The sequence below is a fragment of the Zea mays genome, chromosome 10, assembly GCF_902167145.1.
Source record: "Zea mays cultivar B73 chromosome 10, Zm-B73-REFERENCE-NAM-5.0, whole genome shotgun sequence".
NCBI classification, from domain to species: Eukaryota; Viridiplantae; Streptophyta; class Magnoliopsida; order Poales; family Poaceae; genus Zea; species Zea mays.
In genome coordinates this window covers 12,851,463-12,867,685 of record NC_050105.1, presented here as the reverse complement: position 1 = coordinate 12,867,685, position 16,223 = coordinate 12,851,463, and the positions used below count along the sequence as shown (strand labels likewise).

At 40.6% G+C, this 16,223-nt stretch overlaps 1 protein-coding gene across 4 annotated transcripts; it reads left to right on the top strand.

The window, feature by feature from the left end:
• Positions 1 to 300: 300 nt before the first annotated feature.
• On the top strand, positions 301 to 14,740 carry LOC100283468 (uncharacterized). Of its 4 annotated transcripts, XR_004853043.1 has the most exons (10): positions 301 to 612; positions 2,718 to 2,850; positions 3,993 to 4,082; positions 4,173 to 4,297; positions 4,436 to 4,478; positions 5,111 to 5,228; positions 5,314 to 5,363; positions 5,487 to 5,559; positions 11,884 to 12,237; positions 13,964 to 14,740. XR_004853043.1 is itself a non-coding variant. In XM_020545071.2 (9 exons), the coding sequence occupies exons 1-9, from the start codon at positions 491 to 493 to the stop codon at positions 11,964 to 11,966; spliced, it is 837 nt and encodes a 278-aa protein (XP_020400660.1). In that variant the 5' UTR covers positions 301 to 490; the 3' UTR covers positions 11,967 to 12,424. The 4 variants fall into 4 exon arrangements, 3 of the variants coding, with proteins under 3 accessions (XP_020400660.1, XP_020400661.1, NP_001356594.1); XM_020545071.2 differs by lacking the exon at positions 13,964 to 14,740 and having other exon boundaries at positions 11,884 to 12,424; XM_020545072.2 differs by lacking the exons at positions 11,884 to 12,237; positions 13,964 to 14,740 and adding an exon at positions 6,608 to 6,984.
• The last annotated feature ends 1,483 nt before the right edge of the window (positions 14,741 to 16,223 follow it).

Sequence of the window (16,223 nt, the reverse complement as noted above, 5' to 3'; positions counted from 1 at the left end):
GAGTTTTTAATTGATGGGATCGGATCTGGGATAGCAAACCTTCATTGTTGCCATCTCTTGGGTTTCGGATCATCGTATGTTTTTTTTTTAAAAAAACTTATGTGCCCATAAATTATGGCGGGCCAGCCCCTTGATGACCAGGGCACCACTCGGTTTGGCCCTTTTTCGTTTTCGTGTGTTCGCCGGGAACGCACGGCGCCGCGAACCCGTCTAGGAGCGCCTCAACGGTCCGGGGCCACATCCGTCGTTCGTCGATGCCTACCATTCCTGCTGCTCCAGAGAGACAGTTTGGCTCGGCCTCGCTTTTCCTCCACTATAAAAATCCGGTCGCGACGGAGCAAAAAATGGACCCCAGCGTAGCGGAGCCGGCAGCCAAGCAGAAAAATACGAGTATCGCACGCGCAAGGCGATTCCGTCCCCATTCTCCACCCAATAGGGAGCTAGAGCTACGAGACGGGGAAAGGGGGGACGGGAATAGGCGTCGTCGGCCATGTCGTCGTCGTGGAACTCGGTGGGTCTGGCGATCCTGTACCAGGTGCTGGGCTGGGTCGCCTTCGCCGCGTGGTCCTTCAGCTTCTACCCGCAGGTCCTCCTCAACTACAAGCGCAAGAGGTCGGCACGATTCTTGCTCCGCCACTCATTTCTTGCGAACCATTTCCTCCGAGCGGGGATTCACTTTCCGCGCCCGTGCCTTGATTTGGGGCCTCGAGGGGGGATCCACCTTTATTTAATTACTCATGCTTGTGAGGCTCGAATGCTCGATTCGTTCAGCTGTTTGATTCTCTGGTTCGTCTCGTTGCTCTGCAAGCTCGGGACAGTAGGTGACAATTTGTACGGGTTGTATTGAATGACTCTCTCGGTAGAAATTTCAAAACGCAAGGAGAAGCAGGTGATCGTTTCTCCGTTAGCTCTGTAGTGATTTACCTGGAATTCTATCAGTCTCATTCCACCTGCCGTAGGATGTGATCACGAGTAGATTGTGGAGGTGCGTGTGGATTTGTGGAAAAATGTAGAAGGGCATGTCAAAGGATACTGGGTAGTACAAAGTAATTCGTTTGTGGATTGCGAAGTAATTCCTTACCAGGCTAGTAGCAGCTGTTTGCCATGCCCAAGCAGAAATAGCTTTAGGGTCTGAGCAAATATGGACACATCAAACACATGAAAATTGTGTTGTGGGGAGATAAATTAATGTGATATAGTACTGTTGATAGCTGATAGGATCTAGAATCCTACAGTGGCTGCGTAAGTTGTATGGATAGGAGATCTATGGTCGGGACGTGTACACCGGACGGTGCACAGTGCACAAGGAGTAGACGGGCGATAGACACATGGGAGATGGCCCTTGAGGCCAAGCAATATAGTTATCTTGCTTACTTTAAAATAGTTACATTGCCTTTATATTTATAGTCCCCAGAGGGCTTAGCTCCCAAGCAAACTAGAGGAGGAATACTTACAGATTTGGACTCTCCTTTCCTAATAAACCAATCCTATTTTTTAAACCAACTTAAACTTAGCTCCTAAGCAATCTCTATTTTAACTGGAAGACTTGCGGCATCGGGACTGGCATGGTGGCCATGACGCGACGCTCGTAGGTTTGTGCCAGGTGCATGGCCATCTGTAGGTCTTGGTTTCTTGGAGCTTGATGTCGACCTGAATGTGCTTCGGAAGACCCCCAACTAAGAGGTTGACCTTTTGGACTGGCAGAAGATTCGACATGTAGCACACCTATAGGTGACAATAGGCTCTAAATTTTACACTATAAGATTTAAAGATTAGATTGGATTAGGATCGAACCCTATTTCTATTTATTTTTGAACTAAAATTTATTTAGGGCCCTGTCGTTTTGTGAAGAAGCATTTGGATCATGATCCATTACCACCCCTAGCCCCTAGGCACACTAGCACGTTGAAGCGCTCGTGGTAGTCCTGGACCGTGGCATGGAAGGGAGCCTCGCTAGTTTGACGAGACGATTGGTGTGGATGGCTAGGCCAAATCACAGACGCCAAAGATCCTTGAATCACTCCCACGATGGCAATGCCCTCATCTTGCTCCAAGGCATAGTACCGTGTCTGGACCACGCTCACGAGGTGGTAGGAAGCGAGGCAGACTTAATTTGAGGCAAATGTACGCTCCCACTAAAGAACTGCTCGTAATGGTTGAGTAAGTTTAGGGGGTCCTTGTCGTCGTAGGTGGAGAAGTCGAGCTTGCTGAAGTGAGGAACGCCTGAATCGATGGACACATGAGCAGTGTCTACCGTGGAGGGCGCCCGTGCAGATGAGAAAGGTGACCCCTGTGGAAACGTTGGTAGAGCGGGGATGGCAGGGAGGGAAAGTTGATCTGGTGGATGAGAAGGGGGACAAACGAGGCAGCTGTGGCTATTGTGGTGTGTAGGAGGGTGGTAGGTGGCACGACGGGCAGGGTGGTGGAGGGCGGCATAGCGGTGTAGAAGTAGGAACGTCGTCGCCTCGTATCCCGGTATTCCTTAGGGAAAATCTTGGTGCATGGCGCCCACAGAGGCATCCGACGCCTGTTGGTGCTTCAGTGATGATGCATGTGCAACTTTTACCCTCTTTGGTTTCTATTGTGTTTAAAAAATAAAGGTTTAAGTTATTGCTTTGGTCTTAAACAGTTAAGTCTTATCTGATATTCTGATCCGAATATATGCTTCTTCATGAAAAGTCTTTGGTCTATGGCTGATTTAATGTTATCTCTTGCAGTGTTGTGGGCCTGAATTTCGATTTTCTGGTGTTGAACTTGACAAAGCACTCGTCCTACCTCATATACAATGCTGCTCTCTTCTTCAGCCCATTCATCCAGCAACAGTATCATGACAAATATGGTGATAAAGAGGTTTGTCTTACTGTCTTCAGATATTAAATACAGATTTTTCAGAGTTCATGTTGGAAATGAAATGAATAAGCTAATTGGTGATGATTTGCTTCTTTTCAGTTTTAGTATCACGTAAAGTCAGCAACTTATCCTGAATTTATTTCTTGATTCTTTAGAAATCTCACCTTCATAATTGTAAACTGGTATCTGGTAATAAGGGATTGTTCACAATACATGTATTTTAAGTTTTTAACAGAACATATATATTCCAGATAGGACTACTGTTGATTAATAGAAGGAAGATACTTACTCCCGATAATTGGGTGACACATAACCACATTAGTACACAACTATGTGGACATTAATTTTTCTTGTGCTGTTACTTGAATAGTTTGCCCTTTGTTAGCTTTGCTTCCTTATATGTATTCCAAGCGGATTGGGGACGTATAGAGGCAGAGGGAGGGAGGGAGCTATATAATGAAGTTTATCTATTGACTGTTACAACGAGGGGAGCAGCTCTGGCTCATGTTATTGGATTTTTTGTCGTTTAAACCCATCAGGATATGAACATCTGAGATGTTCTGTGATTGACATAATCAACATCATAGTGTTGTATGGTTTTATTTAAAATATTTCAAATCAACTCCTCTTTGAGGCTCGTTTGGTAGTGTTATAGGTTACAGTTATACTTGATGCTTCTTCAAAAGGGCTGACACTTCAAATTATGTAAGCTGCTAGCGTGCCAGGCACACCATTAACTGTAATGTAGAACAATGCTGAACTGCGGGAGCTGCAGGTGCATGTGTAGGAAATGTGAAAATGTTATTTGGAAAGATGTTCTTGCCTTCAGCACTGGGTTTGCAGCTGCATGGTAGCAGGATATGAACATCAGATAGATCAGCCCCTCCTTCTGGAGGGTCAACTGCTTTTAGATCTATTTCTGCTTGCCTAACATATGTGTTACGGCTGCCTTTGTAGACCAGGCATCTAACAAACCTGCTAACAAATCTTATCTGAGGGAAGTAACGAATCATTTCTGTCAACTAACATATCTGAACAAATTAATAAAACATCTATTTGCCATAACATCTGTGAACAGACATTTTTCAACTATGAAATGGTAGTCTCCAATCCATTTGACAGTTCATTTTTCCTTTATGCAGATGATTCCTGTTGCTGCAAATGATGTTGCTTTTTCACTGCATGCTGTAGCATTGACAGCCTTTACCGTTTTTCAAGTATTCATATATGAGGTTAGTTTGCTATGTTATTGACCATGAAATTTTCTCCTAGCTGTTACTGACTCCTAAACTCTTTTGAATTATCCAAACCGAAACATATAGCGAGGAACACAGAAAGTCTCCAAAGTTTGCATATCAATTTCTGCTATTGTCTGGATCGCCGCTCTTGTTTGCCTCATTATTGCTTGGCCAAAAAGTGACTGGCTTTGGCTTATTGATGTATTCAAGTAAGTTTTCTTTATCTTCATTATTTGAAATTTTGATAGTTCTTCGCCAGCTAGTGTAGCAGTTCATTCAAGATCAAAATCTTGATCCTCTTGGTAATTGTGGCACTTATTTCCCCCCTCGTTCAATGTGAATTTCAGTTCAATACAAGTTGGCATGACAGCAATCAAGTACATCCCTCAGGTGCTGATAATTGTTGAAAAATACTTTATTTATTCAATAGCTTGGTTGTCCCTTGACATATGTATATTTTGGAACAAGTGAAGTGATATATTCCAACAGATTACATGGTCAATCATAATAAAAGTTCAGCATAGTGCATCTATAGCTAGCATGGTACACCATCTAGTAAAAAAAATGCGTTCTGGATATAGACAGTCACTGATACAGAGTTGACAACTGTTTTCTGTCATACTGCATTTATTCAACCTAATAAAATTGTGCTCATATGGAGGATATTTTTAAGACAAATCTGTGTTATTTTTTTTATTTCGGGTCCAAATACGCAAAAGGATATTGATAGTTGAAATCTAGAAAGTTTTACATCATGTATCTCGTTGCGGAACATATGGGGGCAGTGGGGCACCTTGATAGAAGTCATTGTCAGTTCCTATTATGCACTTGACACTTGGAAATCAGGCCAAAAGTTATCTTCCTAGGTTTTCATTTTCCCCCTTCAGATTGTAAAAAAAAAGAAATTAGTTAAAAAAAATACATTTCCACAATCTAATTTGAACCTACTGAAGCTTACCTGCTCGAACTATTTATACAAACATATAATTGCTAATTATGATTCTTCTTCCTATTTGCCTTAGGCCATCATGAACTTCAGGCGGAAGAGCACAATTGGTTGGAGCGTTGGCAATATATTACTTGATCTCACAGGAGGGGTGCTGAATTTTTGTCAGATGGGTGTGCAGTCTATAGATCAACGTAAGCTGCATTTGTCCTTCGATTTTACTCCCATGGTTTTGTATTGCACCAGACTGTTTTCCTCACTGAACAAATTGTGATGCAGATACTTTGGTGAATTTCTATGGAAACATTGGGAAAACCCTTCTTTCATTGGTGAGCACAGCATCCATCCAGTGCCAGCAATATATTCTTTATCTTTTGACAACGCATCGTTATCTGTGCAGAAATTACTCATGCTGCTTGCAGAACGTTAAAATATTCTCTTTGTTTTTTTAGGAGACGGTTTTCTTTGATGTCCTGTTCATTATCCAACACTACGTGTTGTACCCTGTCAAGAAGGACGAGAATGGTAAGGCAATCATTTCTGAAAGGGTAGCCCCCCTTATCAGGCCTTCGGACAAGCCTGAAGAAGATAACGTATGATCTAGCTGTAGTTATATTGCGCGCATTGCATTCACGCGCTGTTTGCACACAGGCCACACACGCATGCGAATTATTTGTTCAAAAGGAATTGCTGGCGCGTCTTGATTATATTACTGCTTATAACTTTTACTACTTGGTGCACTGGTGAGAGATGTCTCATATACCAGGTTGCGGTTTCAAGTGGCCCCGTTTTTACTATCGTGATTTGTGAAGGTTATTAGATATCATCTCGGCCAACATTTACGATCAATGCTCATGTAAATATTTGGTTGCATTACATTTCTATGGTTTCATATTTGCTTTTTTTTCTTATATTTTTTGTTTGATCTTCGTCACTTACGATCAGCATAGGACATATTTCTAGAAGTTTGAGGTGTGCGAAACCAACGTGTCAACCACATTTTAGCTATTGCAGGATTTGCTATATTTGTTGCACTGGAATTTAGGATTTGTTCACGGCCTTATTTAGGGCATTTGAATAACGCACGCATGATTTGTGTGTGTTCTGTTCGGTCAAAATATGGTAAATAATGTACTGCCTCCGTTCTTTAATATTTGTCACCGCTAGTTCATTCTTGAATTAAAATGCGACAAATAAAAAAGAACGGAGGGACTAGTTCGTTTGCCACGAGTGGTAAGCTTTGAAAGCTGCAACTCAGTTTATTTTGCGTTCGGACATGCTAGCAGTCTAGTAGACACTTGACGACATTTCGCGCATTAATATGTTATCAGGTGCCTTTACCAAAAAAAAAATGATATTTTAAAAAAACTGATGGTCAGATGCTAGTAGCGGGCACTCGGTGCTACCGTGCTAGTTAAGTGGCTCGCCGCTCGCGATTCTTACAACGCTTTTATTGATAATTCTTGGGCACGTATATATCACCTGCTTTTTACCAGCTCATTATTAGAACAGGCAAAACATCTCTTTTGAACGCTCCTATCGTCACAATCGAACTGTTTTTGTTTAAACGCAGACGATTTCCCTGTTCTCCCCCATTGAAGTAAAACATGTTGCGGCCCATTAAAATTCCAAATGAAGGAGGTGGAACTCTCTTGGGCTGAAAGAACACACCATAGTGGCAGTGGGCCTAGTTATAGCAGATAATATATAGAAGAGGCGTGGTGTGGAGACTGGAGACTAAGGTTCATCTCAAAAAAGAAAAAGAGAGGATCCTAAAAAGAAGATATTATGTCTGAGAATAGTTTCCAAGATTCTTAGCATACCGTTAGCGTTTCATGGACTATATGTCAGATTGTACAGCTATTCATTGGAATATCGTAAGATTTATCCGTGAGAGTAAGGGCACCACACAATAAATGAGGCAACAACCCTGAAATCTTTTTACTCTGATACGTGCTCCATCCGTTCAAAATTAGGCCTTGTTCGGTTATTCCTATTACACATTGATTGAATGAGATTAGAAAAAATTAAGAATAAGTTTGACTTGTTTGGGATTTAAACCCATCTAATCCCACTCAATCCACATATATTGAGAGCTAACCGAACAAGCCCTTATATAACATTTTAGCTTTTCTATATAAATTAGGATTATCATGTATTTAAATATAGTGTATATCTAAATGTATAGCAAAAACTAAACATTAAGAAAAGCTAAAAACATCTTATAATATAAAATGGAGTAGTATATATTAGAAAACTTGTGTGTGCAACTGGGTTCAAAACATAGTAATCTCTCAAATGGACACAATCCAACACACAAAGCTAGAATGTGTTGACAACCAAAATATAAGGGGATCAATTGAAGATGGATTAGAAAATAATATGAAAGCAAAAAAGACAAAAAATGATCGACTTGGGTTAGTTTAACAATTCTCATGAAAAACTAGCCTAGGCTGGTTTGGATAGGGTTTGGCAGCAAGAAGTAAAAAGCAGCCTCTCAGGTTAGTTTTAGCAGAGTGATAGTTTTGTCAAATTCGAAGCCAACTCATGATTTCCCTATGAAAATTGGTTTGATCTTATGGAAACTTATAAATTACGTGTGGAATAAGACTCCTACAAGAATAAAACCATCTTCTCTATTTATGCGAGAGGACAACGACCTATCGAGAGATCTATCTATTCAATTGTCAAAACTAATCTACCTTTACCTTTATCTTCTACCTCAAGCTCTTCCATCCTTCTTGTTATTCAACACTTCTCTCGACAATATTCAATGATTTTTAGGTGACCTTTCTGATTCTAGAGGATCCCTGTTGTGTGTCTTTGGGTGGGCCTTTCCGAGAGGCATATGTGGCTTTTTTTTAGTGAAAAACAGCTACTTGACCTTGTCAGCCTAGTGATCGACCTCACCATTGGAACCTTGCTCCACTATGCATCTAGGTTTTGTGCGACCTCATGATCTAGCCCCTACTAATGTGTGATCTGAATTAGTGTTAACATACTTTTTGACGACTCCATTAGTGACAAAAATAAAAATATATCTAGTAAGATGGTCGATAAGAAGAAATATGATTCTACATATTCAACTAATCCCAAGCTCATCATCAAGTCTTTGGTCAATTAACGTCTTGGGTATGTTCATAAGATGTTGGAGGAGAGGGCAAATGATTTAGTTATAGATGATCAAGAGTATGACATAGCATGCTTTGAGGTGGATCAGTGAGGAGCTATCAAGGAGATTCAAGATGCCAACTTTGATTCTCTTTCTGTTGCCTCTCTATCTTAGGTAAAAACAAATCAACCTCCTTGTAGATTTGGTGCAACATGCGATGAATTCACTACTATGTCTAATGCACATACTAGAATTGATTGCAATTCAAATGCAAGAAATCTCAATATGTTTAAGGCTGATTTTATAAAAGGGGAAAAGATATCTAAAATTCCTATTTATCCTCGAGATGCATCTAATAGTGGATTGCCTCGATTTCTGGTCAATCTCAAGATAGGAAACGGTTTATGCTCCACTAGACGGCGTTGAACGTCGATGCACTCTCTAATCCTCCCTCTTCTCCCGTTCTATAATCCCTTGGGAAAGATGTTTCCTTTGGGAAGGTCATCCTTGGTCAAGAGCATGGCTTCTATGGTGCAACGGAGAAGAGGGAGAAGAAGATTGAACCTAGAGGGAGCAACGAGTGAAGTGAGAGATAGCAAGGGCAACCAATAGATGGATGAGATAAGAGCCGAGAGGTGCTATATTTATAGTCCTAGCTTGGTGTCTTGCAAAGGAAAATAAAAAGAAACTATTTGGAGTAGGATTAGGAATATTAGTACACCTATTAGGAATAGAATCAACAATATCAACGTATATTCAGAAAAATATTAGGGCACCTATTAGAAATATGATCTATAATATATTAACACATATTTGGAATAGGATCGGCACACATATTAGGAATATGATCAATAATAATCACATAGGTAGAATAGGATCAACACACCTATTAGGAATATGATCAAGAATACCAATACATATTTGGAATAGGATTGGTATATTTAAACTGGGAATTTCTAAAATTTAGAATTAAAATAATTCTAGCAATTATATATTTAGGCCATGTTTGGGACAAATCTAGCTCTAGAAAATTTGGTAGAGTTGGTGGAGCAGGTCATTAGGTGCTCCAGAAAATTATGGAGCTATAGCTATAAGCCTTTAGAAGGCATTTAGATATGTCATTTTATTTATTATTTAGATTAAAATATTTTTAAAATTATTTAAATTGATATTATAAACTACAAATCGACATTGGAGCTGGAACCTAGAGCCATCACAAAACCCTCTTAGTATTTGGACTATTAAATATGCTCCAGAAGCTTAAAAATTCAAAGAAAAAATCTAGAGATATTTTGGAACATGAGAAACTCAAATAAAAAAAAATTAAAGTTCAAGAAAATAAATTTGACTGTACCTAAAAAATTACAATACACCCATAGGTAAAAAGAAAAGCTATTGAAAAAGATTAGAAATTTTTCCCGTAAGATTTTAGAGATTGGTTGATGAACAATTAAAATAAAAATTAATTTGGGGTACAAGAAAAAGAATTTTGGCAAGTCCTAAGGGAAACATTAAGATCAAGGAAAATAAATTTATTTCGTAAATATGCAGATATACATAAAAAAGAACGCTATTGCTACAAACGAGTTTTGAAAACTTTACACACTCAACATATACACGCAACAAACAAACACCACATCACCAAAAGACCATTGAATTATTTTATAAAAGTTTAAATACAAATTATAATTTTATAGAAAAATGTCAATAAATGTGTGTAACTATAATCTAATCTTGGAAAGTTTTATACAAATATCAAAAGCATTATTTTATTTAGTGTTTTCTATCCATAAACCAAAAACTAGAAAATTTGGGATTTGACATCCCATTTGGATTATGCGATGTTGAAAATTGATAGGAAAAACACCTTCAAAAGGCGCCATATGCTTAGTAGAATAATAGTATAATGGTCATAAAAAAAACAAAATAATGCTGACTTGTCAACCACCAAAATAGAATACATTGTCATTGGTGTTTGTTGTGCATAAATTTTTTACAAGAAACAAATCCTTCTAGACTATATTATAGTTCTACAAAATGTACCTATTTTATGTGACAACAAGAGTTTCATAAAACTTGTCGATTATCCGATTTAACATTCTCACACCAAGCACATTGACATTTGTCATCACTTTTTTGGAGATCATTTAGCAAAAGGTGACATTTTTTAGAGGCAATGACTGTTGTTCAAACAAGTCACAAGTGCAAGCATGCAATCGAGCCTCTTGGGTCTTTAGATCATGATTCAATCTTAGATACATATTTTTCTTAAACCCTCTGACTAGCTTGCGCAACTTTACAAAAAAAGTAAGATTGAATCACGATCTAAAGGCACAAGAGTCTCACTTGTACCTAAAAGCTTGCTTGCACAATAGTCATTTCCTTCTTTAGAAGGAGTGAGGATGGATGACAAAATAGATCTTCACAAAATCTTTAGATGAAGCTTGGTTTTGTATGTTGAGGAATGAACCTAATATTCTTGATCTAGGCAAGTGCACATAAACATGAGCTTATTTTATTTGTTGCATTGTATTGAAATATATCACATGTTTAAAATTGCTTTCCACATAGGTCTTGCCTAACTTAGTTAAGATAACCACCCAAAAAGTGTGTGAAAAAACTTAACTTGGGATTAAACTTGACAAGCAATATATTTTAGCTTCAAGTATTGCATTGCATATGTGATATCCTGGCCCCTGGGATGGTGATATCCTGACCCAAGGCTTAATAGAATTAATAGAGTATCCATACCAATAAGGTGCATCTTCTTTTTCAGAAGCCTGTCTCGAAACAACCTCCAAGTTAAGTGTGCTTGGCTTGGAGCAATTTAGGATGGGTGACCAACCAGGAAGTTTTCTCTGGTGCGCACGAGTGAGGATAAAGTGTGCACAAAAGACTCGTGTTGGTCTATTAGGACAATATATGATCCTAGCGAGCTGCCAGGAGTAAGTACTGCCGGTCCAGGGATTGGACGGGGTGTTACAAGTGGTATCAGAGCCGACCCTTGCGGTTTCACGGGCGTGTGTGGGTTAGAGGGTTCGGGTATATGGCGCATGTGGGCGCGAAGTGGTCACATGACATGGCATATGACGACACTAGACACATAGACGTGGCTAAGAGGGGAGGTTCCTGGATTAGGGTTGACCGACGAGGACGTCGATCTACTAAGGGGGTGGATTGTGATATCTTGGCACTTGGGATGGTGATATCCTAGCCCAAGGCTTAATAAAATTAATAGAGTATCCATACCAATAAGGTGCATCTTCTTTTTCAGAAGCCTATCTCAAAAGAACCTCCAAATTAAGCGTGCTTGGCTCGGAGCAATTTGGGATTGGTGACCAACCGGAAAGTTTCCTCAGGTGCGCATGAGTGAGGGCAAAGTGTGCACAAAAGACCTGTGTTGGTCTGTTGGGACAATATATGATCCTAGAGAGCTGCCAGGAGTAAGTATCGCCAGTCCAGGGATTGGACGGGGTGTTACAGCATATGCATGATCGTTGATTCATTGTTTCTTTTTTGTTAAGTTTTGAGCATTCATTATGATTGCATATTCATAGTGGGAGCTTTTGATGCTTATTATGATTCAAAATTTTATTAGATAATCACATGATGACACCTTGATCCCTTTATTATCTATTTTCTTACAAATGTGTCTATCATATGTCAAACTATTTTAGAAATTTGATGGTTTGAGAGAGGTTACTTACACTAGTCCTAATTGGTATTTATTGGATTAGGGACTTGGTTGGAAGAAAGATCAATGAAGAAATGTGAAGAAAAATCAATGAGTATAGTGTCAGACAACATCAGATCAATCTGACAAACCTGAGGTTTGATCTATATATGAAATAGTAAAACCAATTTGTTTGATGGTTGCCCTATGTTGTGCATGGGACGAGATCATAATATTGTTGGTGTTGAAAGCATCTAGGCACCGAGTTGGTTTAGTGATTAATAACAACGTAAGTTTATTTGTGACTAACGTGTGTTTTGTTGAGCAAATGGTAAGATTAGGTCACAATGCAGGAAGTTGCGCTCCAACAGGTGAAAACAATCCCTCAGATGAGAACTTGAAGCGACGGCTAAAAAAGGTGAATCAAAAGATGAATGTCTTCATATCCTATTTGTCGAAGGAGTTGTGGGACACTTGGTATAGAGTTAGGACTTTTATTTTTACTTTAGTTGTACTATAAAAAGGTGTTGTGGATGAGTAGTTTGACCAACAGATAACTAGTGTAGTGTCGGTGCATGTTCACACTCAAAAGTAATGCTAAGTATCACTCAAGATCTCACTCACAACTTGGAATCAAAGTTGGTTTAGAAAACCCAAAAAAATAGAGTGTTGCTGCCCTGGGGGCACCAGACTGTCTGGTGGTGCCCTGGGCAGCTGGCTAGAGAGCACCCGAGAGCAGACCCCAAGAACAGACCAAAACCTAGGAGTAGGCATTTAGTGCTGATCGAATTTTAGATAGTCACCAGCCTGTCCGGTGTGCATCGGACAGTCGCTGTGCATTGTCCAGTACTCCTTAGTTTAACAGCTAGCTGTCAGAACTAGCCATTGGGAGAGCACCATTGGCGCACCGGTGGCGCACCAGACTGTCCGGTGCGCCCATGCTCAGAACAGTGTTGTAACAGCTAGTTTGGGGTGGTTGGGCTATTTATACCCCCTCCACCAGCCATATTCAATGTCTTGTTGTCCCATCCAACTAAAATTCATTGCTAGAGCATTGCATGTCCATAAAGCCTAGTGAGGTGATTAGCAAAATCATAATCCCATGTTAGGACCTCATTAGTGCACATGAGAGTCACCCAGAGCACACACTGCATGTATTAGGCTTCTCTTGGTCAAGCAAAAGTCTATGGCTTATTACTCTTGGTGATCGACATCACCTAGACGGCTCGGTGGCGATTGGAGCTCGGTGATCACCCTAGAGGATTTGTTGGTGACGAACTTGGTGATTGTACGCGATCGTGAGGGATTCACTGTGCTGGAGAGGCAGAGGACCATTTCATAGTGAGCACTTGGTTCTTGCGAGGACCAAGGGGAAGCTATACCCTTGCGTGGGTGCTCCAACGAGGACTAGTGGAGAGTGCCGACTCTTCGATATCTTAGGAAAAATTAGAGGAGTTTTCTTGTCCCTACTTTACTTTCCACATTTACTTTGAGCAATTTACTTTGGGTAATTACTTTGCTAGTTTTTGCCATAATGACTTAGGGTTGCTTACCATTCCATAGCTTTTATATTCTAGCTAGTAGATTGGGTGAAGTTGGGCTCTTATTTAGGGTCTAATCATTCGCAAGAATTTTAGAGAAGCACAATTCATCCCCTCTTGGGCATCGTGATACTTTCAATTGGTATCAAAGTCATGTTGCTCCTAGTTTAGCTTAACCGCTAGAGTAATGATGTCCGATGGGGATGGACCTCCTCTCATTTTTATGGTGACAATTTTCTTTATTGGAAAATTCATATGAAAGCTTACTTAGAGTCTATAGACATTGGAGTCTACAAAGCCGCCACCCAAGGGTTTCCCCAACCTAGAGATGGTACAAACCTTTTGGGTGATGAAGTCAATTATGAGAAATGGAATGCAAAGGCCAAAAACACTCTTTTAGGGGCATTTGCAAGGATGTTTTCAATAGAGTAAGAAATCATAAAAATGCCCATGCTTTGTGGTCGGATATCTGTGCTCTACATGAAGGAACAAAGAGTGTGCATGAGAAGAGATAACATATTGATATGAGAAAGTTAAATTCTTTTGAAATGATTGCTAATGAAAATGAAAATGATATGTACTCATGGCTCAATATTCTTGTAGAGGAAGTGAATGGCTTGTGACTCACCCAAATCTCATAACCGGATGTTGAGAGGAAGATTCTTAGTGTGCTTCCCATTGAGAAGTATGGCCACATTGTCATGGTGCTTCATCAAATGGATCTTTCCACCGCTACACCAACACAAATATTGAGAAAGATTAATGCCCATGAAATATATATGTACGTCAATGACAAAGATGGGTCTTCTTAACAAGAAGAAAGATTTAGCACTTAAAGCTAATCAAGAGAAGAAGGGCAAGACCGAAATTCTAGTTAAAGAAGAGTCTTCAAGTGATGATGACCTTGATGTCAATATTGCCTTGATGGTGAAAAAGACAACAAAGATGTTGAATAAACTAAACCGAGAAGGCATCAAATTTTATTCAAGAAATAAGAAGTTTTTCTTTAGTAGCAAAAGAAAGCCCATCTCGGAGATGGATTGCTATAATTATGGCGAGCTTGGCCATCTTGCTCATCAATGCAGAAAGCCTAACAAAAACAAATTCAAGGGCAAGAAATATGATGAAAGTGAAAATGAGAAGAAGGAAAAGAAGTTTTTCAAGAAAAAAGAGAGCAAACAAAAGAGATTCCACAAAAGAAAGGGTGGGAAAGCATACATTGTTGGTGATTGGCTCACCGACATTGAATCCATAAGCGACTCTTCCTCAAGTGGAGAAGATGATGAAAAGGTCACTGCAGTCGCCGTGGATTTCTCTTCACCACCGCAATCGCCTTCATCCACTACACACCTATGCCTTATGGCTAAAGATGAACGGAAGGTACAAAATGATGTTGCTAGTGAGGTTGATTGTGGTAGTGATAGTGATGATGAATATGCTTCCCCTACCTATGATGAGCTAGCCGATTTGCTTAAAGAATACACTCTGAAAGGGAATTAGGCTTACACCTAATTCCTAAATTATTTTGGTGGTTGAATTGCCCAACACAAATTGATGAACTAACTAGTTTGCTCTAGATTATACGTTCTACAGGTGCCAAAGGTTCATCTACAACTATACTAATTCGAATGTCCGGAATACCGTAGATTATTCCGGACAGGAGAAGCTTTTTGGAAAAACAGGCCAAGCGCGGACCGTCCGGGCCCCTGCGGCGGACCGTCCGTGACAGAAGAATGACCCTCGGACAGAACCAATGCAAAAACACAAGTTTCCACTACAGACTGTCCGGAGGAAAAGCGAAGACCGTCCGAGCCCTCGCGCGGACCGTCCGGCCTCAGGCACGGACCGTCCGGTCGGTAAGAAACCGAAAAACCCGAAGGTGACGGGTTCGGAGAAATTAATTATAGGGGGCCTCGCGGACCGTCCGGGGTGCACGACCGGACCGTCCGCGACTGGCTCTGTCTGACATCTGACGACGCATTAAATGCAATATAGCCGTTGATATAGCCGTTACTGCTGACCGTTGCATTTTCAGCCGTTGATCTACAGGGGCGGACCGTCCGCACCAGGAGGGCGGACCGTCCGCGCTCAGCAGAATGGCCCAACGACTAGGAAGTGGTTGGTGGCTATAAATACAACCCCAACCACCTCCATTCACTTCACCCAAGCATTCCAACCTTCAACATTCAATACAAGAGCTAGCAATCTATTCCAAGACACATTCAAAGCCTCCATCTCTCCAAGTTTCACAATTGAGAAAAGAGATCATTAGTGATTAGTGACTTGAGAGAGAAAGTGATCCGTGTGTTATTTGTCGCTCTTGTCGCTTGGCTTTTTAATTGTGCTTTTCTTGACTCCTTCATTGCGATCAAACTCACTTGTAATTGAGGCAAGAGACACCAATCTTGTGGTGATACTTGTAGGAACTTTGTGTTCCAAGTGATTAAGAAGAGAAAGCTCACTCGGTCCGAGAGACCGTTTGAGAGAGGGAAGGGTTGAAAGAGACCCGGCCTTTGTGGCCTCCTCAACGGGGAGTAGGTTTGCGAGAACCGAACCTCGGTAAAACAAATCCACGTGTCTCACTCTTCATTTGCTTGCGATTTGTTTTACGCCCTCTCTCGCGGACTCGTTTCTTTATTTCTAACGCTAACCCCGGCTTGTAGTTGTGTTTATATTTGTAAATTTCAGTTTCGCCCTATTCACCCCCCCTCTAGGCGACTTTCAATTGGTATCAGAGCCGGTGCTTCATTAGAGCCTAACCGCTCGAAGTGATGTCGGGAGATCACGCCAAGAAGGAGATGGAAACCGGCGAAAAGCCCACTACAAGCCACGGGAGCACTTCATCGGAAGAGTCCCGTACCAA